Raw genomic sequence first — 22,564 nt, forward strand, 5'->3', positions numbered from 1 at the left:
GCCATAGTCAAAATAAGGCATCATTGTATTTGTTCTCACAACAGACAGGGGAGCTGCATAGTGGTGTCATCAGCCATGGTTACAGTGGGTAGGCCATTTCCCCCCCAGGGAGCAGCCTTGTAAAGTATCTGAACCCTCAAATGCAGCAGGTACACTAGGGTTCTCTGGGATGTAAGGATTGTGGGCAGTTGCCAGGTTAGTGGGTATGCAACTCCAAGAATTGAAATCTGCTCATTAATGGAATGGAAGGCCTTCCTATTGATGAACTCTGCACGCTCTCTCAGTGTTAATGTGTGCAGCTGATGGCATCTGCACCTGTGGAATGCCATAATTTCCAAATCCTACTGCCCAGACTGCAGCACTGACCTCACGATGGGGAAGCAAAATGGACCGGTCTGATTTTGCACAGATGGCACCAGTCCCTGTGCTGATGTATTTGTAGGTGCACAACTGAGAGATCTCACACAGGTTGCCCAATACACCCTGGAAGCAGCCAGTTGCATAAAAGTTCAAAGCCACTGTCACCATCACAGCTCCTGGGAGAGGATGCCTCCCCTTCCTGTAGGTCTCAGCTCCTGATGTAGCAGCTGGTACAATTCCATTATAGTGTCCCAGGACATATGCAGCCTGCATCAAAACTTCATCACGAGGAAATAGATTTAAAGATGAAAGACTCTGATCCTCCTGTCAACCAACACATCCTGACATTCCCTATAGCTCCACCCACATCTTGCATCTGCCTTCACCTTCTTAGTAAGGCAGCCATGATGACCAACATCACACAATGGCTGGGCCCATGGCTCCTGCTGGCAGGAACCTATGTTGGGAACATAGGGAACAGAACATAACAGGTACTTAGCACAGAGAAGGTTCAGTGCTGGCAAACCCTACAGATAATGGTGGCACACACTTCTCTATAACCATTAGAAATGCTACATCCTGAAGATGAGGGCCACTTATTTGGAGTTTTCAAGGCTCTTTGGGAAAGCCACCTGCTTGGTGGAGGGGCTGCTTTGAATAATTGAGCAACCCAAAACAATCTCTTGGAATTGTTCCATGCACTCTGAACACTTCCCACCCCAGCCCCACATCAACCATGGAAGTTATCATTACATACAGTCGGGTTTATCATTATACTCAGAGTGAACGTGTAAAGGGGATCAGTTCTGTGCACTACAGTGCTGTTGGAAGTCTGATTAGTAATGTGTTTTTGTGGCCAGTATCTGCCTCTTTTGAAGTTGGTGGTGCGTTCATTGAGATCTTTGTGTGCAATTTGCAAGGACCAGTGACATGATGGACATCACCAGTGACCAGCATTTGAACCCCCCCCCCCCCCCCCCCCCCCCAACCTAATGCAGAACATGTGCATTTCAATGAAATGATTGCAAGTGAAGTGTAGCTACATTTTGCAAGTGCAGTTTGCTCCTTTGATGTCCTCCTGTCCAGCAGAAGTGGGGCCTGCCATTTAAACCATCAACCTGACACTGACATCCCCCAGTGCTCCTGGACACTGTTCCAGGTTTTATGAGTTGCAAGCTGCTTCTAAAAAATGGCGAGTGATGGCAGAGAATGCAGCTTGCAGTAGACACCCTCAGCACTGGGCTCTACCTGGATTCTTCCATGTGCCCTTTCACTTTGCATTCCTGAACAGCCCATTTCCACTCATTCCCTCCCCTACATACATCCCCTAAGCCCCAACATTACACTTTAAAGATGCCCTTTGTGGCCCCACTCTCCCCCTTAGCCTGCCATGCTTTCCCATTCTGTACTGCTTACTCTCTTTGTACCTTTACTTTTCCCCCTTCATTGCACTTTCCCCCACCTTAACAGATGCTTATGCTCCCCCCTCCCTCAACTTGAATGCTCCCACTATCTATTGCCATAGATCTATAGTCTTTTGCACCAACCCCCATTCCCTGATTAACCCCCATTCCCCTTTCAATACATCAATGTAGGGATCTCCTGGCATTTGAGTAATCTCCTGGCCCATGACCAGCTTTGATAGACAGACCCTGGACTGCTGTCGCTCCCTGACAGACAACATGCAATTCTCCTGACTGCTTCTGATAGACCTACGGGATTGACCAATGCGAACGTCTTTGTCTGTAGATGGACATATCCCATGAACATGACTACCCAAAGTGGACAACTGACTGTGAGCCAGCCCCTGGATTGTGTGCAGATTTCATTCTTAGCTGATAGTACCATGACACCGCTGAGTAATAGCAGACTCTCTTGAGTAGGAGGACTACCCCCCCACCCCCGTATTTTGAAATGACCATCACTTTAGGTGTGGTGCTACTGTCTCACTGTGGCTTACAGCAAGATATCCACCCTTGTACTTATTACTACTGACTAGCATGACAAGTAGTTTGGCTCTGTGTGAAGGTGAAATGGCAAGTCAGTACAGCAGCACTGTAGGTTTTTGGCTCTGGCTTATGTGTCATGTTAAAAGACATGGCAAGCAGGAATGCAGGTAGACACTAAGTGTTTGAGCACTAGAGAGCAAGCGAGCAGCCCTGAGATACAATCTGAGATATAGGCTGGACCTTGGTCCCTGTGTAATATACCCTTGCTACAGCACTTCAATGCTAGTTGCCATTGTGCCCTTAAGTGCAGCTTTAAAATGCAGAAGGATCTGAATCAAATGAATCAGAGAGGTGCCGTGAGGGTTCTGGAAGGCTGGCAGTTGTCAGATGCCAATCCAGAGGAACAGGTGGCAAGCTGAAGTCACCAGTTACCTGCTCTGACTTCCATGGCAGGAATTGTCAATTAAGCTGTTCAGTAATAATGCCTTTTAATAGGCAGCTTATGTTGTTTGGCGAAAATTTTGTCTCAATGCTAACAAATGTACTGTAGCCAAGTTTGCAGATGGTACAATAATAGGTGGGAAGATAAGTGGTTAGGATGACACCAAAACTTGGCAGATAGATTATAATGTGGGAAAATGTGAAGTTATATGCTTTGGTAGGAAGAATAGGAACTCAATGTTACTTAAGTGGAAAAAGACTGCAGAAAGCTGCAGCATAGAGGAATTTGGGAGCCTCATCCATTAATCACAAAAGGCTACAACCAAAGATCATTGGGTAATGGGAAAGGTACATGGAATGCTGTCCTTTATTTCAAAGGAAATAGAGTATAGAAGTGGGGAGGTTTTCATAAAACTATGGAAAACCCTAGTCATGCCACAGCTGGAATATTGTGAACATCTTTGGGCCCCTTAACAAAGGAAAGATATATTGGTATTAAAGGTAATACAAAGAAGATTCACTAAGCCTCATACTAGGTATGGAGAAACTGTCTTATAAGGAGAGTCATAGAATTATACAGCATGGAACAGACCCTTTGGTCAAGTTGTCCGCACCAACCAGATATCCTAAACTGATCTAGTTCCATTTGCCAGCATTTGACCCATATCTTTCAAATCCCTAACTATTCATGTATCCATCTAGATGCCTTTTGAATTTTGTGATTGTACCTGCCTTCACTACCTCTTCCCGCAGCTCATTCCATACACACACCACACTCTGTGTGAAAAAGTTGCCTCTCAGGTCCCTTCTAAATCTTTTCCCACTCACCTTAAACCTATGCCCTCTAGTTTTGGACTCCCCTACCTTGGGAAAAAAGATCTTAGGTTGAGTAGCTTAGGCTTGTACTCATTGGAATTTGGAAGAATGAAAGGTGGCCTTATTGAAACATACATGATTCTTGGGGAATTGACTGGGTAGGTGTAGAAAGGTTGTTTCCCCTTGGAGGAGAGTGTAGAACCAGAGGATATAATTTCAGACTGAGAGGTCACACATTTAAGGCAGAAATGAGGAGGAATTTCTTCTCTCAAAAGGTAATGACCTGTGAAATTCTTTACCACAGAAGGCTGTTGAGACTGGGTTATTAATTATATTCAAGGCTGAGAGAGTGAGATTTTCAAACAGTAAGGGAATCAGGGGTTATAGGAAAAAGACAGGAAAGTGAAGTTAAGGATTATCTGATCAGCCATGATCTCATTGAATGGTGGAGTAGACTCAACAAGCTGAATGGTCCACTTATGTTCCCATATCTTATGGTCTAATGGTAACTCTGTTTGAAAATACAGTGACATTGAGAAAGGCCTTGCCTGTTTTCTCATGCATTTCTCCAGATTTCTCATCATAGCCCACATTATTCAGCTCTCTGTAAAAATCCACCAAATGAGTCCATCAATGGAGATGATGCTGAGGTATTGGCTGTTAGAATTTATGAAGCATTGAGTGAGGTCAGAAATTGGAAAATCTGAACTCTAACTCTCACCGAGAAGTTGTTGAGGTTAATTGAAAAATATCAAAACTGCAATTAATGGATGTTTGTTTCAGTGGTGATAATAAAGCTTATGGAACCATGCCAGGTAAATGGCCATCAACTGTGAACTAATTGAATGGTGTTACAAGCTCTATGGAGTGAGTCATGTCCTCATATTCCTGGACTCTATTTTTTAAAACAAAAATCAACTCTTATTTTTTAGGTTTCTGAGAACCTGGTCCAGAAAAATGGAGATTTCCTCATTCGTGACTCGCTCACATGTGTTGGTGATTATGTGCTGACCTGCCGATGGAAAAATGAACCCCTGCATTTCAAAATCAACAAGGTGATGATCAAACCTAATGAGACCTACACCCGCATCCAGTACCTGTTCGAGAGGGAGAGCTTTGACAACATCCCTGCCCTGGTCAGGTTTTACGTTGGGAACCGCAAACCGGTCTCTGAGCAGAGCGGTGCTGTTATCCACACTCCAATCAACCGCACCCTCCCTCTCCGCTACCTGGAGGCCAGCTATGGACTGTCCAATGGGAAACATGGCCTGACCCATCCATCAACCAACCAGAAAGGTGGATACATCAAGAGGCGCAGCGTGACTATGACGGACGGTCTCACTTCTGACAAGATGATCCGCAGTGACAGCTGTGGCAATAGGTAAATGCCTGGGGTTTTAAAATCCAGAAAAAAGCCTCGTCTTCCCTTCCTAAGAAAACAAGGGTCAGATTATTAGACAATAGCCCTGTAAAAAGCTGTCTGTGTAGATATGTAGTCAATAGCAGGGTAAGCATCAACTCTGATTCCTCCACCTCTCTCATGATCAACTCACCTGATTGCTTAAAAGGCATTGGCTGAGCGTCTGGACCATGGTAAGTACTAAAGAAACCATTACGTGACCATCCCTTGAGGAGATGACATGGAGAGGGAGGGTGCATATCAAGCAACAAGCTTTTTTTAAAACGGACCATATTTTCAGAATTCTCATCTTGGGGTAGCAGTGTCCTGAAAATGGTGGGCAGACAATTTGCTTACTACTCCCCTGTCCCATCACCAGGGCTGCAGCGATGGTTTGAGTGGTGCTATGAAGTCTTTAAAAAGCAAATTGACAGTCTAATGTATGGCAAAAGTGAGGCCTGGAGATCAGAGTCCAGGTTAGAGTGGAATCTTGATGAAGGGCTTTTGCCCGAAATATCGATTTTCCTGCTCCACGACTGCTGCCTGACCTGCCGTGCTTTTCCAGCATCACTCTAATATGGTCTAATGTATGTCAGACATCAATTACTCTACGTGAAATGCATTAGGTACAGATTTGCCCAACCTGAATAACAGGGAATAGGAATGCTCCTCAGGGCTGTCAGAACACCAGGCCTGTTGCCTTTCTCAATACCGCCAGTACATTTTTGTAGCCTGGATGTGGACTAGGGTGGTGGTTCGGAATGGCTAGCTGCCTCAGAAGCATCTGACCTCCATCTTCATCCCGCTGTCCTGATGCTAACAAAGCTCCACCCTCAAAATTGAGTAGGCCACAAACTAGGAGCAGAGGCTGGCAGGCCACTGGGGCCTGTGGTTCTGATCCACTCAGAGTGGAACATGCATTCGCACATTACGAGCAGAGGTGAAGTTGTGGCCTCTTAACAATTGAATGATGAGTTAATGAAGAAGTTCCCTCACCAGTCCCTTATTCTTTTTCCAGTATTCCATCACCACATCACAAGGAAACAGTTAGGAACTTTGCTCTGAGTATGGACCAAATCAAGGATATTCACCATGGAATGTCTCCAGTGAATGAGATTCCTCAGACTCCAGAATACAGCACAAGTAAGTGGGATATCAGCAATACTGTGATGGTAAACTCCTAATTGGTTCATTCACAAAACAGTTCATAAAATTCTGAACAGACATAAATCATCATTTAAAAATCAGTAATGTTCTGAAGGATAGAACATAGTACCCTCACGAGTTTATTTTTAAATCTAGCCTCACAATTGTAGAGGAATAATAACCATGGGTCCTGCTCCTCATCACTATCCAGTGACACCCTGAAGGAAAGTGCACTGTTTGGGGACAATCAAGTGAGATCCAGCTCTTGGTTGGGCCGGACGCTGGCTCATTTTCAGGTCGAAGGTCTGGCATCTCGGGCCTGGCCCTGTCCAAAGCTGCAATAAACTTCTGCTGTTAAAAAAAAAATCACCAGAGTCCAGGCCCGTACATGAAGAATGGGTATCAGCTGCAATGGGATGGGGCCAAGGCTTCATGGAGCTGTAGTCTCCAATGAGACAGTGTAGGGAAGGACAAAGAAGTGTATGAATCAGAACACTTATATTTAACTTTTTGTAACATCTTCCACAGGTTTGAAGCACAAAAGCCAGCTGGGCCGAGTGGAAAGAATGATGCCATCATCGCCAGTCCTGCGACGGTCTAGTGAGCCACAACTTAGCCCACCTACTGGTAACAAACTGTGTCAGGACCTTAATAGGGGAGGCCCCTCAGAAGCCTCAAGTGGGCCTCACTGTAACAGCACACATTCTACCCCAATGCATGGCTCCTCACAGTTGGCCCAGAGGAAGGCGTCAGATAATTTCAAAGAAGCAGAACACACCCACTACTGTGAGCTACGACCCTCTTCTCCCGTCGACTGGGAGAGGCAGCAGCTAGAGCTGGCCCTTAAACAAAGTCAACTGATGGCAAAGAGCTATGTAGAACGGTTGAAAGTTGAGGAATATCCCAACATCTCCAGCTGGCAGTCTGAGACAAACTTTGGGATCATGGAGACGGAAACATTCCTCGGTCAAATGCCAGTTTTCACGGAAGAGGAGGGGCTGCAGTGTCACTCCTTCACAGCCCCGATCATTGAAATGGTGTCATCCTTTAAGCCAAATGGATATCAGTCGATACTTATTCCTTCAGAGAACAAGCCACTCGAGATGGCAGTGCTGAAGAAAGTCAAGGAGCTGTTGGCTGAGGAGGATCCAAAAACTACAGCCAAGCACATCACAAAAGTAGACTGCACGGTGAGAAAATCTGAGCACTGGTTTGATTTTCCCCAGTTATATCTTCAGTGTTGGATTGTGGAATTAACAAACTTTCCTTTTTGGCAATTCCTCACCAAGAGCCTAATTATTCCAGTTGTTAATTACACTGCTTGGTGCCATCAAGTTTTCATTGATATCATTCCATTTGTGTCCTCAGGATTTCCCAAAGCTCTTTGCAGCCAATGAATAACTTCTGAAGTGTGTAGTCACTGCAGTCCTGGAGGCATATGCCAACTGATTTAAGCACAGAAAAGTCTCACCAGCAGCAAGAAAATGAATAGTAAATTTTTTTTTGGACAAGGGATAAATTTTGACTATAACATCTCAGGAACACTTCTTCGAAGCGCTGAGGGATATTCTGTATCCATCCGAATGAGTAAGCAGGGAGAGTTCAAACTCTCAACCAAACATTCATACCTCCACCAGTGCAATACTCCTTCAGTGCTGCACTGAAACCTAAACCTCGATTGTACACCCAAATCCACAGTAGAGCTTGAACCCCAGAGCCTCTGACTTAGAGAAAAAGCACCACCAGTGAGTCAAACTGAGACAGTATAAGCCTGAGAGGTAATAATCTACACTACTAGTTAAATTCAGCCAGGAATTAGATGTTCATCTTGATACACTGACCTAGGGAAGATAAGTGAAGTCGGCCTAAAATATCAATCAAAATAGTTATCCCAGCACTTGCCTTGTTATTAAGTACATGGGTATATATGTATCTGTATTGATAAGATCCAGTTCAATTGTGATACCCCGAGAGTTGAATAGAATTTGGACATTCATGACTGAGGCTCACACAACAAGAGTGGCAATTGGATGGTGGCTGAGCCAAAAACGTTTTATACTAGCAACAGTTAAAAGAAGAAATGAAGGGTATTAATTTTTTTTGGTTTATTTATCTTGAAGTAATATTGTTGGCATATTATCAGTTGTTCCAAAATCTCAGTTCAATATAATCTTTGGGACTGTGGTGATGCTTTTCTTTTAAAGTTAAAATCTTTCAATATGTTTGGAGGTTGACATGGATTCTAAATATTTATTATGTTTGTTTATGAGACAAATGTTTTTCCAAAATTGTTAATCAAGATTCTTGATGTTTCATACTTGGCAGAATAACTGCAAGATGCTGTTTGATAAACAGATCAATATTCAATGGGTGAATGTGATGCCTGTTATTTGTGTCTGTGTAATTGCTGAGAGTGCAAGTTGATTAATCTCCTTTATATCCTGTCCACACAGGTTGCTAGGATACTGGCTGTTTCTAAGGAACTGCAGAAGCAGATGGGAGTGAGCTCAGGCCTGGAGTTACTCACTCTTCCCCATGGGCACCAGCTCCGACTCGACTTATTGGAACGGTGAGAGAAGCAGAGAGTCGTGATGCAAACCACGTTCTGTGTTCTTGGCTGTGTGGCAGATCATTTACTTTAAAACAGAAGGACTCATAGCAACAGCTTCTTAAAAGTTTGGCATCAATTTGTGAAATCTCTATTGAATTCAGTGGGACAACAACACTATATTTGAACAGACCTGTTTGCTTACACTCAATCAGACAGTGCAGCTACTGCAGCACAGATTTACAAATATCGTTTATATTTTACAAACCAGCATACGAAATAGGAGAAGTAGATCATTCGGCTCCTCAAGCCTATTCTGTCATTCAATTAGATCATAGCTGATCTGTTTGTGTTTTGAATTCTACATTTCTATCTAGCCTGATAATTTTGGATTCCCCTGCCTAATGAAAATCTGTCTACCCTGCCTTAAAAATATTCAATGATTCACTTAAACCGCGATTTGTTATGGTTCAGATGCCCTCAAAATATTTTAAGAAGTTGGCCCAGACCCTAACTTTTTCTTATTTTAAAGGCAGATGTGAAATGGATATTCCAGGTTTGATGCAGCTGGTCAAACCACTCAGCTTTAAGCAAAATAGAATTTATTTAAACGCTGCACTTGAAACATGAACAAAAGAAAACAAAATTTAGAATAACGTAACTATCGGAAAACTAACTGACTTGATAAAGCAACTTAATTAAGGAACTGTTCCGATCCAGTAACATCCCATAAACACACCCCTTGGCAAAAAGGTAAATTGAAACACAGATTCTTACAGGCAGGAGGGAACAACTTCCAAAGAGATTTCAGAGAGAAAGTCAGTCTGGAATCATTGCTGAAGCTTGCAACCTTTCTGGACTCCAGCATTATGTGACTGCCACAGCTAAACTAAACTATAAAAGTCCTGAGCTGGGAGAACTGGTCACTCTCCTGCCATTGTTAAACCAGGCTCTTCCTAGATCCTTTGGCCCCTGTGCCTTTATGACCTCTCTTTAAAAAAAAACCCAAGACAAACTAACTTTTTTAAAGTGACAGCATTGTCACAGACTTCTCAGGCACACAGTTCCAAAGTTGCACAACCCTCCAAGAGAGAAAAAAAATCCTCTTTCTTAAAAGAGTGACACCTAATTTCAAAATGGCCCCCCCCAGTCTGGACTCATCCACATCCTTTCTCATTTTTCTTTCCTGAGGGAAAGAGAGTGACTTGTCCATTTTCTTGCCCCTTTCCTGAAGATACAGGTCTCCTTGCTTTTCTCTGCATCTCGGCGCTCATTTTCTTCATATCAGAATTCTAAGTCATGGAGGTAAACAGGACTTTTCTCAATGAGGGGAATTACAGGATGGAGTCACTAGAGAGAAACCTGGAACAGAAAGACTTCTGATGTTTTCATCTTCCCTCCTATTGCCTGGGAAAATACAGATCAATTTTGACACTCCTACCAGTGCTGTATTCGATATCAGCTGCCTCAGTTTGTGGGCTGAACAAAACACCAACATTTACAAGTGCCCCTCCAAGCCACCACCATTCTGACTTAGAAATATATTGCTGTTCTTTCACTATTGCTGGGTCAAAAGTCTGGAGCTCTCTCTCTCTATCGCCATTTTGGGTAAACCCACAGCGCATGGACTGCAGTGGTCGAATAAGGCAGCTCACCAACAACTTCCCGAGTACAACTAGGGACAGGCAATAAATGCTGGCTCAGCCAATGACACCCATGTTCCAAGTGAGTTAAAAAAAATGATCTGGTTTTGTAGGTTACATACCCAAAGTGAATTAAAGTAGTAAGTTCTACGTTGTTGCCTTTCTCACCGAGCTTTTAGAATAGAAGCAAAGGCTGAAAACCAGCTCATATTTGTCTCTGTTGTCACCTCCCAAATTTCACATTAGAAGCAGAACCTGACATTTGTTTGAGGGGGATGGTGGCCACCCCCCATTGGTGCTTTCAGGGGAGGAGTTAAAGGATGAAAAGCACAAGCAGGTATGTCAGGGTGATTGCCTTTGCTCTATCTCATTACTTGCAACAGAGCTGATCTGAAGTGGGACTCATTCCCAGAGCTAATGCATTTCTTCACCCGACTTCTTGCCTACTGAATGTCTCAAAGGTGATATTGGAGCAGTCTGTGTATGCTCCTTCGTTCATGAGGAATGGTATTCTTCTGTGTAGCAAAACAGGGCCTGCACAGGAGTTGTTGCATTTGCAATTGAAAACTGTCAGGATGTTTGAAAACTCAAATCCCTTATTATCAATTACAAGTTATATCCCTTACATTGAAAATTTGATTACCTGTGAGCAATCTAAAGATTAATTTAAAGCAGTTCAACATTTACTCTGAGGGCTGCATAACCTGTTGAGCAGTTTATAGCAGCTCCAAATAGTGCCCTTAACAAACAAATACTACAAGTACCGAAAATGAATCTTGTTGGCAGGTAAATCATTGAATAGTTGCACCAGGTTAAAGCAACAGATGATAATGAGTGACTTTCAGAGGTAGTAGTGTCAAATTTGAGATCTTGATTTTAACTGACTCTAAATTCATTCATTTAAACAGAGTTAAAATAAGACCTCAGAGTTTGGAACTGCACAGATGTGACCTAATAAGTTTGGCTAATAGAGGAATAAGAGAAAGAAAGATCGAGGGTAAGGAGTGTGGTGGGTCACTAAAAATCAGTGGGGTTAGAATAGGCGATACGCATGTAATTTCACAGAATTTATTTGGTGATGTGGATTGTCCTATAAAGAATACTCGATAACTGCTGGAGGGAACTACTTCAGAATTCTGGCAGTCAACCACACAAGGGACAATGAGGAGAACCTCTGAGTAATATTATTTTCCAAATGAATTAGCCTGAGATCGGTGTTGCGTGCAACTATCAGACTTTGAAGAAAAACTTTGCTCTTCAACAGGCAGTTCTAATGAAAAATCATTAATCTGAAACATTAACTATATTTCTTCCTCCCAAATGACTTGCTGTTTGTTTCCAGCGTTTGCTGTTTTCAACTGTGACTTTTTTTTTGTTTTTTTCCCCCAGTTTTAATACAATGTCAATCATGATGGCGGTGGATATCCTAGGCTGTACTGGTAGCACAGAGGAGCGGGCCGCTCTCCTTCACAAAACTATACAGCTGGCTGCTGAACTGAAGAGCAATATGGGAAATATGTTTGGCTTTGCTGCTGTGATGAAAGCTTTAGAAATGCCTCAGGTAGGTGATGGAAACTGTGAGATAATTCTTTAGAGAGTTTCTTATCCTTGATTAATTTACTAGTCCCAATTGATTATAAGCCTCTCTTAGCAAAAAAGAAGTCTTTTCAAACCTTCCCACACATCTAGTGAGAACCAATATGGTTTGTTGAATGATTTCCCTCAGCAGCTGTATTTTGCAGGGGCCTCTCTGTTCACTGTTTTCTCAGAGACACAGGTTACAAACTTATCAGAGTCAGACGTAGTGGGGCACCAGAATGCACTGGCCTCAGTGTTTCTGCACCCCAACTACCAGTGGGGTGCAGAAACAAAATACTGCGGATGCTGGAAATCTGAAACATAAACACTCAGCAGGTCAGGTAGAAACTGTGGAGAGAGAATAAATGTTTCGGGTTGAGATGATCTTTCTTTGTGACCTGAAGGATTAACTTTATTTCTCTATATGGATGCTGCACTGCCTACTGAGTATTTCCAGCAATCTTTGTTGTTTCACTTCTGACAAAGCCTTGTAATTTTGTGTACATCACATCCAAAAGTACCTCAACACCATGAAAACGCATAATTATGTCAGTCATACGCAACAACATCACACTAAATATTGTCACATAAAAAAAACATTGACCATAACCCCTAAGTATTTTATGCCTGATGCACAATGCAGCTAAAGGCTTTTAGATGCCTCATTAAATATCTTCACTCATCAGTCCTGATCCTGTATTGATCCAAAATCTATTAACAGGAAATATGAGAGCCATTCAGTAAATGTGGTTTGCTGCATCTTCTTATTTACAAGATGGCATTGTTCCAAAGATGAAACATGTTTGTCCATTTCAGATGATGTCATTGGCTTCTTTTTTGTTAGTCGTGGTACATACAATGGTAATGTTAAAATTTAATTTAAGAAATATTATAATTTTCCTTTTGTTACATTCCAGACTCAGTGTTTGATAACTGGATAATTATATAAATGAGCGACTTGTGTGTGTGAATTAAATTCTGTGCTTATTTCCTTGATTCTTTGTGGTCACTGTCAGGTGTCAGTTGGATTGCTGCAGATGGGGTGGGACGGATTGTTCAAGTAATTCAATTGAAACACAAGTATCCTTTAGACCTTTTTGTAAGACTATTTAATCCTCTCTGGCACTGCTCGCAATAATTGTAAATCACTATTTTATGTAATAGAGTTGTTTTGCGAAATAACATCAGGGTTACAAATTTGGGGTGATTGAATAAATCTAATTCGATTTCCAAAAAACAGCATTTTGGTATTATTCCTGGTGTTCTGAGGATTAACTTCATTGATTTTGTCCATTATTCTACAAAAAGCCCTTGGATTGTGAGTTCATAGATTCTTACAGAACAGTAGGATGTCATTTGGCTATTGTACCTGTTCTAGATTTTTGAAACAACTGTCCAATTTGGTCTCAAGGTTTTGGTGGTGTGTCGCAGACTCTATGGCTCACTCTGCAGAGAAATTTCTCCCCATTTCTCCTCCAGCCCTTTAGCCAATTATTTAATGTTTATAAAATTGTTATCAACTCATTTGGCAGAAGAAATAGCTTTCCCTATTTAGCCCCTTATTATTTTAAATATCTCTATTAGGCTTCCATTTAATTGTTTCTGCTCTAAGGAGAACAATCTCAACTTGCTCATTCTCCTTTATCTTGCTGCTCAACCTGCACTCTACTCTTTCCAGGACTCTTGCATCCTTCCTTATGTATAATTCCCTAAATTTTTCTTGATACTCATTCATGGGATGTGGAAGTCACTGGATGTTAAGCATTTAATGTTAATCCCTAACTGCCCAGAGGGCAGTTCAGAGTCAGCTATGTTGCCTTGTGTCAGGAATTGCCTGTAGGCCAGACCGGGTAAGGCTGGCAGTTTTCCTTCTTTAGCGCACGTTAGTGAACCAGGTGGATTTTACAATGATTAACAAACTAGCTTTTCTTGAATGAAGATTTCACCATCTGCAATTGTGAGGTGTGAGCCCATAACCTTAGAACATTAACCTGGAGTTCTGCATTATTAATCCAGTGACATAACCACTATGTCACAGGTAAAAGGTAAAGTCATCACAGTCTTACCAGACAATAGGGCTGCTGTCTATTAATGAGACATGACTGGTGGTGGTTTAACCTGAGGGTCATCAGAGCTTAGGCAAGGGGAGAGGTTGAGAAGGAGAGTCCTTCATGATAACCTCAGTCATTGCAGGAATTGAACCCATACTATTGGTGTCAATCTGCATCACAAACCCACTGCATTGTACATATTACTCCAGTTAAGGCCTAACCAGTGATAGCTTGTTTTCTTTTGTATTTGATATCCCTATTTATGAAGCCAACTTTCTCAGATGTTTTCTTAACTTGCCATCTTCAAGGATATGTGAATGTGTATCTCCAATTTATCTGCTTTTGCATCCCTTTCAAATATTTACATTATTATGCTTCTTTGTGTTGTTTTTCCTGAATAACATCACATCACATTTAACCCCATTGAATTGTATTAGCCATGTCTCTCTCTTTCTATGTCCTCCTGAAATTTGTTACTCTGCTGTTCATTACATTGCTAAGTGGTGCATTATCCACAAATTTTTGAATTGTACTGAATGTCAAATACAGATTATTTATATAATGAAAAAACACTATTATTCTAACATTAATCCCTGGGACTTCACTACATATTTGCCACCAGTCAAACAAACACCCATTCCCAACTAATCTCTGACTCCCACCCCATGACCCAACTTGATGCCTAGCTTGCCACTGTCCCTTTAATATCATTTGCTTCTGTTTTCAAAGTAAGTCTGTTATGTGGTACTAGACTTTAATAAATGCCTTTTGGAAGTTCTTACTTGCAACATCTACTGCACTATCATCATCATTCCACTTTGTTACTTCAATAAATAATCCAAGTGGAGGTGAAAAAAAACCCTGTGAATTACTGTCCTTTCTGATAGAAGAAAACATTGTAAAGATGAATATTGCAATGTAATTGCAAGATGCCCACCAATTGATGTCATGCATTTTTTGAAATCCGTTTCCACCCAATTACAACTTCTACTTACCTTTGTTTTCCTGCACTTTGTAGATCTCAAGGCTTGAACAGACATGGATGATTCTTCGACAACGACACACTGAGGGGGCAATTCTTTATGAAAAGAAACTGAAGCCGTTCATGAAAAATATGAATGAAGGAAGAGGTGATTGATTCTTTATCCACTGTGCACAGCTTTTTAAAAAGAAAATCCTCCCCTTCTAGAGTAGAGGGGAACAAAGGGACAAAATCCCCCCTTAAAGTTTTTTGTCTAATGGCTTTTTATGTGGTGGCAAATCAGTCTCTCTACTATGGGACAAAATTCCCAAAGCCTGTTTGGTGCCTTGCCTGATGAGCTTGGACTTAGATTAGGAAACAACGCAGACTGGAATGGATACAGATCCAATATCTACTGACTGCTAAATTTTGACCAGGATTTTCTGGTCCCTTTGGGGATTGGGGGAGGCTGCCAAATAATGCAGAAGAGGAGTGGAGGTACATGGAAGGGCGAAGGTCATTGACTGACATTCTCTGTACCATTTTGTCAATAGTGGGAAAGTTGGCAGAGGCTACTTTATTTGGCCCTTCTCTTGATTTTCTTTAGGGTATGTGGGGGCTACTTTTCCATTCTCACAAATTCCTTTATTAGGTGATGCAATCACATAGTTATATTATTTTTGATTTTGTGTTGATATATGGAATATTTGAACTCACACAGAAGCAGAATTAGAATAATTCAACAATATCCTCAACTAATTGTCTGTTAAACTTATAGCCATAACACACAAGCAAATAATTAATTTCCTGGACTTTACAGTAAGTTAGCAAAGTTTTTATTTCTTCAATAACTGACACACACTTCACACAAAATGCCATGACTGGAAACACACCTTATGCAGACTGGTAAGTCAGAACGAATACTTTACCCATTGCATAAGCACAAAGTTGGAAGAGTTTAACTAAGCAGTTACAAGCCTGCTTACAGCATCTCAGATAGCAATCTCAGATTTAAATTTAACAATGAGCACAATGTTCATTACAACTTCTGAATTTATGCAAACTTAAATGAGAGATTCCAAATTAATTTTCAATGAATTAATTATCCACATTATTTACAATTTTGTTGGTTCCTAATTAGTTAAGTATTTCTTTGTTGACAGATTTAGAACTGTCCACTCTCCTTTGAAGCTTCCCTTTCTCCCCCAAACCTATTTGCAGGTCCCTTCTCCTCTCAGACACTTCTTGCAGCCTCCTCCCCCCACACCATCACCATGACCACCGCCCTGTGCAACCTGAATCTCCTTTAGATAGAATTAGATAGTACGGACAGTATTAAATGCACCACAGGATACTATAATTCCTCTGCTATAGAGGCACTGAGGGAGAATATTTGTAGAGCTGGAAAGCCAGAAGAGAAGTGAAATTTTGGGGTTTTGTTTCAATACATCTGTTAATATTTATGCAGAACATTCCCTCAGAAGTCTGGTAAAGATCCTAATTTAACAGATAACTTAAAGAGATATTTTCTCATTCAGTGCTTCATATTCTTATTCCTTTCGACTATTTCAATCTTCGCATGTTCTAAAAATAAAACTCTCTACCTTTTCAGAAGTATCTCCGCTGACCAACACGACCTTTCCTCATGTGGTTCCCCTCGTCACTCTGCTTGAACGTAACGTTGTGAATGCTGACAACATGGAGGCATGGGAGATCAGTGAAAGTGGTGTGGAGGTAGTTATGTCACATCTGGAGGCTGCAAGGACAATTGCACATCATGGAGGCCTGTACAGAACAAATGCTGAAATGAAACTACAAGGTAAATGAGTAAGGAGTGTTGTTCTCCCTTTCACTTGATTAAATACTTCTATTTTTCAATGATCTCTCACTCCCCAATTGTCTTTCCACCTTCTGAATAATGGGATGACACACTGGGGGTGCAGCTTCATTGGTCGGGCCTTTCCCAGTCTCTTCACTCCCCACCCTACCAAACTAATTTTCCATGAATGAGATTTGGAAATGATCAATCACTGCAATAACAAATCTAACCCAATCCAGCAGGGGTCACTGACAAAAATCTGAGCTGAATTTGGTTTCCCCATCTTAATTTAGAGATACTACTGCCAATTGCAGACCACTATTAGCCTGATTAAAGTCAATTAACATGGTTCAGACCAGGAAATGAAACTGAGAATCCTCTAACCTATAAGACCACACAATACTCACTAACAATTCAAAGGCTTCATTTTAATGAAATGTTCTTTGGACTTACCATTTATAAGCTATTGTTCTCAAGGGAGAATGGAAAGAAAGGCAGCTGTACCAAGGAAAAGGAGAATGTGTATAGCTTCTCCTGAGCACATCCCCAGAAGGTATCTTTATGCATTTTGCAAGTACAGCCAGAGGGGAAACACTGAGAAATAGCAGTTACCTTGTCAGAGATAAGAAAGAAAATGTTCAGCAATAGGTCACACCCCTATCCCTGTAGAACTATTTACAAAGCACAATTGTGAGGCCCTTGAGTCAGCTGCTTCTGAGAGTCTGGTTTGGGAGATAATACAACATGTAGTGTGGTTAGAAAGTAAGAGAATTTGTGTGTTATTACAATTCTGTAAGCACTATTAGTACATTGTCAGTTCTCAGTGCTTTCTCCTCTGAGATGTAGGCTTGGATTCAGTCCAGACAGATGGGTTGAATGCCAGTGATGAAGCTCATTGTTCTTGTTGGATACAAGTCCACAACACAGAGTGCATGTAATTCAGAACAATGGTTACTAATGTCAGTTTTATTCAGAAAGGCTACATGGGTGTCTGATATAGGGAATCGAAATATTACACGGAGTATTAAAGTGTGCTCTGTAGCAGTTAGTATGGTGGGCGTATTTTTACGCTGCATCTTACAGAGTCAAATCATGGTACAGTGCAGAAAGCTCACCTGGGCATCATTCCTATCACGGTGACATGATTAGTCCCACTTCTCTGACCCATGGTCCTACAAATTTTCCCCTTCAAACATTTACTGAATTCCATTTTGGTAGTTTCAAATGAATGTGCTCCCACTACTCTTTCAGGCAGCTTATTCCAGATCATAACTTCATAACTCATTGTATAAAAGAACGTCTCCTGCGTTCCAACCTTTGACTGCTGCATTGACTGCTCAGAGTCCACAACAGCAGCAAAAGATAGGAATATCCTACAATAACCCAGCGTTAAGATGTTTGTGGCATTCAGCTAGAAACACTTGTTGTTCAGCTAGAAACACTTTTATCAAAGGAAGCTTAAAGATATGACTTTTTATTTGTTTTCTTCCTCAGGATTTCAGGAAAATGAACAAATTCTTGAAATCTTCAAAACTGAGTTCCAGATGCGGTTGCTGTGGGGGAGCCGAGGAGCAGAAGGCAACCAAGTCGAGCGATATGAAAAGTTTGAGAAGGTCCTAAGTGCACTTTCAAACAAATTGGAACCTCCAGTCCGTCACAGTGAATTGTAGCTTGGAAGGCAAAAGATAATTCACAAAGGCTCTTAAAAAGCAGTGTGAGTTTGGTTAAAGGGAGCAATCGCTGGAGAGGAACTTCCTAGTTTCGTATTTTCGTTTTATTTAAATTTGATGTTTTAAAAGAATTGAGTGTGTGATCGATAGAGCACTATCTTGCTAATGCTACTAGTGATTCGTCATGGCTGTGCACAGAATCACAAAGAAACAGGAAGTGATGGAAATGGCAGGGTTTCTTTTAGCTAATCATAAGTATTTCTGACTCATTCTGGAGGTTAAGGAGTTTTAAAAATTCCACAATCTGGCTGATAAAGTCAGCACTCCACTTTGTACTGAGCTGAACAGATCACATGAATCCATCATTTGCTCCTGGGTCTGTGTCAAATTAGCTCACCTTTCCAAGGGAACACCGAGTGACTGACTACAAAAATTATCAGTGATCATTATTTTGGACACAAAAGTCAGCTGTGATCATTATTCAGTGATAATTCTTAGAAAATGGATCATCAGAAAAGATTGGGGTTGACCATGGTTAGTGGAGGGAAATAAACTTGAAGGACCAAATGGACTGCTCTTGAAAGAGCCAGCGTACATTCAGCAGGCTGCGTGACTCACCTTTGTACTGTTATGACTTAAGATGCCCTGATGCCTTATAGAGCTGAATGGGTTGTCAACATACAGTCTCCATACTTGTACATGAACGACTGTAATGTAGGTGAGGTTAGCTGGTATCTGTGGAACTGCACCCCAGCAAAAGCCTTCAGGAGGAGGGAAAGAGGTTGGGGTGAAATATCGGTTGCAATGATCAGAAAATGAATCCTAATTAAAGATCTCCAAAACATGACCACATGCAGGTGATTAGCACTTTCTCCAGAAAGAAACTAACCAAAAAACACGACCAATAGACAACAACATGCATTTAACTACTGCATTTAATGTAAAATAATGCTACATGTGAAAGTGAAAGAAAACTCCTGAGCAACATGAATGTTAACTCAATGCTGAGTTATCTAGCTTGAGGAGATATTGTGAAAATCAAAGAAATTATTAAAAGATAGATCAGTATTCCTATTGAGTAAGACAAAGGGGGAAATTAGTGAGTTTCTGTTCGGAATGTTACTCTTGAAGTGACAATGTCTGGCTGTCTCATTGTAAAGTTATTGTACAGTAAAGTTTTATTTCTCCACTCTAAGATAACATGGGGGTAAAGCAGCATGTTTAAGAGGGTCATTTTTGTTTAACCTATCCTCATCACTGTATTGGTGGGAGGGATTCTTCATCGATCATCATGCTCTGTGGCTTGTTGATCAAGAAGTGGCACCGTAAACACCGTGAGCAGATGTCAATGAACTTGAGGTGGATAGTGTATGATGGCATTCTTCTTTGGAGACAGGAAACTTAGGTACAAAGTGCCATTACCGACTACGTGGTGAGGGCAACTCAGAAGGACAGTGGATATACAACCAAGCCAAGTGGCTTACTGAACAAGAACAAATTATCTAGCGAGGAACCTGTCAAACATTTTACTCCTCACACTATCCAGTGATGCTTTCACAAAATAAGCCAGGTTTGGTTGTCGAGAAAGATGCTTTCTATTTCAATGATCTGTTTGGTGCTCTTTATCTGGATTCACTGGAGTGAAGTGTCACAAATGAAGGGGAACATGTGGAACTGTACCCTAGCACAAGACAGAAAACTTGGGAGGGGGGAAAATTGAGTAGCTGTACTTTTATTAGCTTTCTATGTGGAAACTAACATTTTGCAGAGACTCCAAACCATTCCTCTACATCGAACTATCTCATGCTGAGGAACTATGAAATCACTAGCATCTCATAATTTACTTTGGGATGGATGAAAGAAATGCAGAATTGAGTTTCAAAAAACTATTATAGGTGCATTTGGAGATATTAATTGTGTTATAATACAAGTAAACAAGGAAACATTCTATATATTGAAAGCCAAAGCTGATGAGCCACATACAGACCCTGAGTACTGGTCTCGTTACATAATATTTGCTGTATTTCCAGAACTAGGCTTTTGGAATGGACAGTGTTTCTGAGACAGCTATTGTTGAACCTCCAGCCTTACCCAAACCATATGCACCAAAATAAAAACACAAAATTGTCCACTTTGACACTTATTAAGTGGAATGACACAATATTACATGGTTTAAAACACAAAGATGCAAGATTTTTTAACCTAAATTTTATGTAAATAACATCAATTCTGCACGAAATCTTCAATTCCCAGGACTCGAGTGTACTTTACAGGCAGTCAGAATCCAAATCATATTGCATTTTTGTCTTTTAGCTCATTCTACATGAACCCACAATTCTTCAGTGTTCTATTATTCTGCTTTACAATTATAGCACAGTGTAAATACAGAGATGTACATATAAATTCTATGTCCTTGCATAAAAAACAAAACCCTGTTTGATGTAGAGTATAATCCTGGATGTTGATGAATGTATTAATTTGTATTAATAGAGTTGTGTAAGGCAAAATAAGTAAATGTGTGTGATTTCTGGAATTCAATGGTGCAAATGAAGTAATTTTTTAAATGTACATGTGAACTATAAAATTATAAAAATAAACATTTCACATACTGAAATATAAGGAAAATATCTGATTTACAATTTTGATGTGAATAATATATTGTTTATAAATGATAAAAGTTCCTGTAATGTTCCAATGGGTTAACTGCAGTGATCATAGAATGTCTGTGGATCTATACTCTACCATTACATATAGCCTACAGGAGAAGAGAAATAAAAGATACAGGATCACTAACAGTGTTTGACGGTGGTAAGAACACAGGTACCTCTCAATAACAGTTAAGATCGTGCAGCAATGCAATATACTTCTCCTCTGAATATATCTGTTGTCAGTTTTGATCAATTTTATAGTCTTTAGTAACCTTACCACACAAACTGTCCCATTGAAGCTGTGGAACTGTCCTTAATGTATCTCTCTTTGTTGCAGTTATCTGGCAAAGCATCAAACACATTGCAGACTGAATACTTTTGTTATGGAATTCAAAGGCTGTGTACACTCAGAGTACATATAAATCACAAATCTTTAATCTGGTGACAATGCTTGAGGAAAAGGCGAGCTTCACTTTACAGGCTGTTTGTCGACACTTTTAAATATATTTGTTTATGTTATTCAAAGGGACGGATGGGAATGCTGAGGAACAGAGCTTGCTCCCTCGGAGCCAAGCACCAGTGTTGTGTGCTCCCAGATCACGTAGAGCAGAGGTCAGCTGCTGAGTGAAACTTTCCTCATTCTGTCCCAACAATGCTTCAACTCCAGTTTCCAGTCACTCAGTAACCCCCAACTTACTGTGAAATGTTCATTTTCCACTCTACGTCTCCTGTAGACATTCTTGCCAAGAAGAGCAATTTTAGTGTCAGGTGGAGTAGCCTTGTATATTTGGTGCATAAACACAAGAATAGTGAAACTCGAGCAGCTTTATACTGCATTTAAGTTTTTGACTAAAATTATAAAATTAAATTAATCTGACAAAATGTTAAGATGACTACAGGTCTGACACAACATTCAAATCACATATACTTACAGCTTTCTAACTCTTCCAGAAGTTTAACATAGATTATTAACTAGACAGTATGCACATTATGAGACATTGTCTGGTTTCAAGACCTGATTGACAGTATTCAGGAGAGGAGTGGCAGAGTTGGAATGTGCCACATATGGTTTCAATGTGCTTCTAGACCAAAAACACAAAACTCAAAATACTTCAATACTGCCATCATTGCTGACTGAGTTAAATCAAATAAACAGTCAGCTCCCTTGAGAGCCAGTGAAAATGCAAAAAAGCAGGATCCAATATCATATATGCAGATGTTGCATGAAGTTCAAAACCTATAAATACAAACACTGAATATGGTTTCTCCCATGAACTTTTTGTGAAATTGATGACTATTGATGAGCTTATAGATGCCATGGCCTTGGTGACCACACCAAACAGCTTTGTCTGAAATGTGAACTCAGTGATGCCAGGCTGGTCAAGGTATGATGGCAGAGGATTAATTCTGCCCTCAATTAACAGGGTTGGATGGCCCTGTTAGGGGATCATTGGACAATGCAAACGCATGGAATTATTAGTTGATTTTCCCTGTCCTTCACCACCACATCCCAGCTTAGAAGTACAGAGATCAAT

At 40.8% G+C, this 22,564-nt stretch overlaps 1 protein-coding gene across 3 annotated transcripts in view; it reads left to right on the forward strand.

Moving 5' to 3' along the window:
• Nucleotides 1–20,952, forward strand: part of LOC132825890 (SH2 domain-containing protein 3C-like) — a 185,818-nt gene extending 164,866 nt beyond the window's left edge. For all 3 annotated transcript variants that reach the window (XM_060841497.1, XM_060841498.1, XM_060841499.1), the window contains 8 exons: nt 4,499–4,947; nt 5,984–6,108; nt 6,640–7,301; nt 8,565–8,680; nt 11,692–11,863; nt 14,950–15,061; nt 16,505–16,711; nt 18,206–20,952. In XM_060841497.1, the coding sequence (XP_060697480.1) occupies nt 4,499–4,947; nt 5,984–6,108; nt 6,640–7,301; nt 8,565–8,680; nt 11,692–11,863; nt 14,950–15,061; nt 16,505–16,711; nt 18,206–18,381 (2,019 nt within the window). In that variant the 3' untranslated portion in view covers nt 18,382–20,952. The remainder of the gene's footprint in view (nt 1–4,498; nt 4,948–5,983; nt 6,109–6,639; nt 7,302–8,564; nt 8,681–11,691; nt 11,864–14,949; nt 15,062–16,504; nt 16,712–18,205) is intronic.
• Nucleotides 20,953–22,564: the final 1,612 nt, after the last annotated feature.

The sequence above is a fragment of the Hemiscyllium ocellatum genome, chromosome 21, assembly GCF_020745735.1.
Source record: "Hemiscyllium ocellatum isolate sHemOce1 chromosome 21, sHemOce1.pat.X.cur, whole genome shotgun sequence".
In the NCBI taxonomy this organism is placed as follows: Eukaryota; Metazoa; Chordata; class Chondrichthyes; order Orectolobiformes; family Hemiscylliidae; genus Hemiscyllium; species Hemiscyllium ocellatum.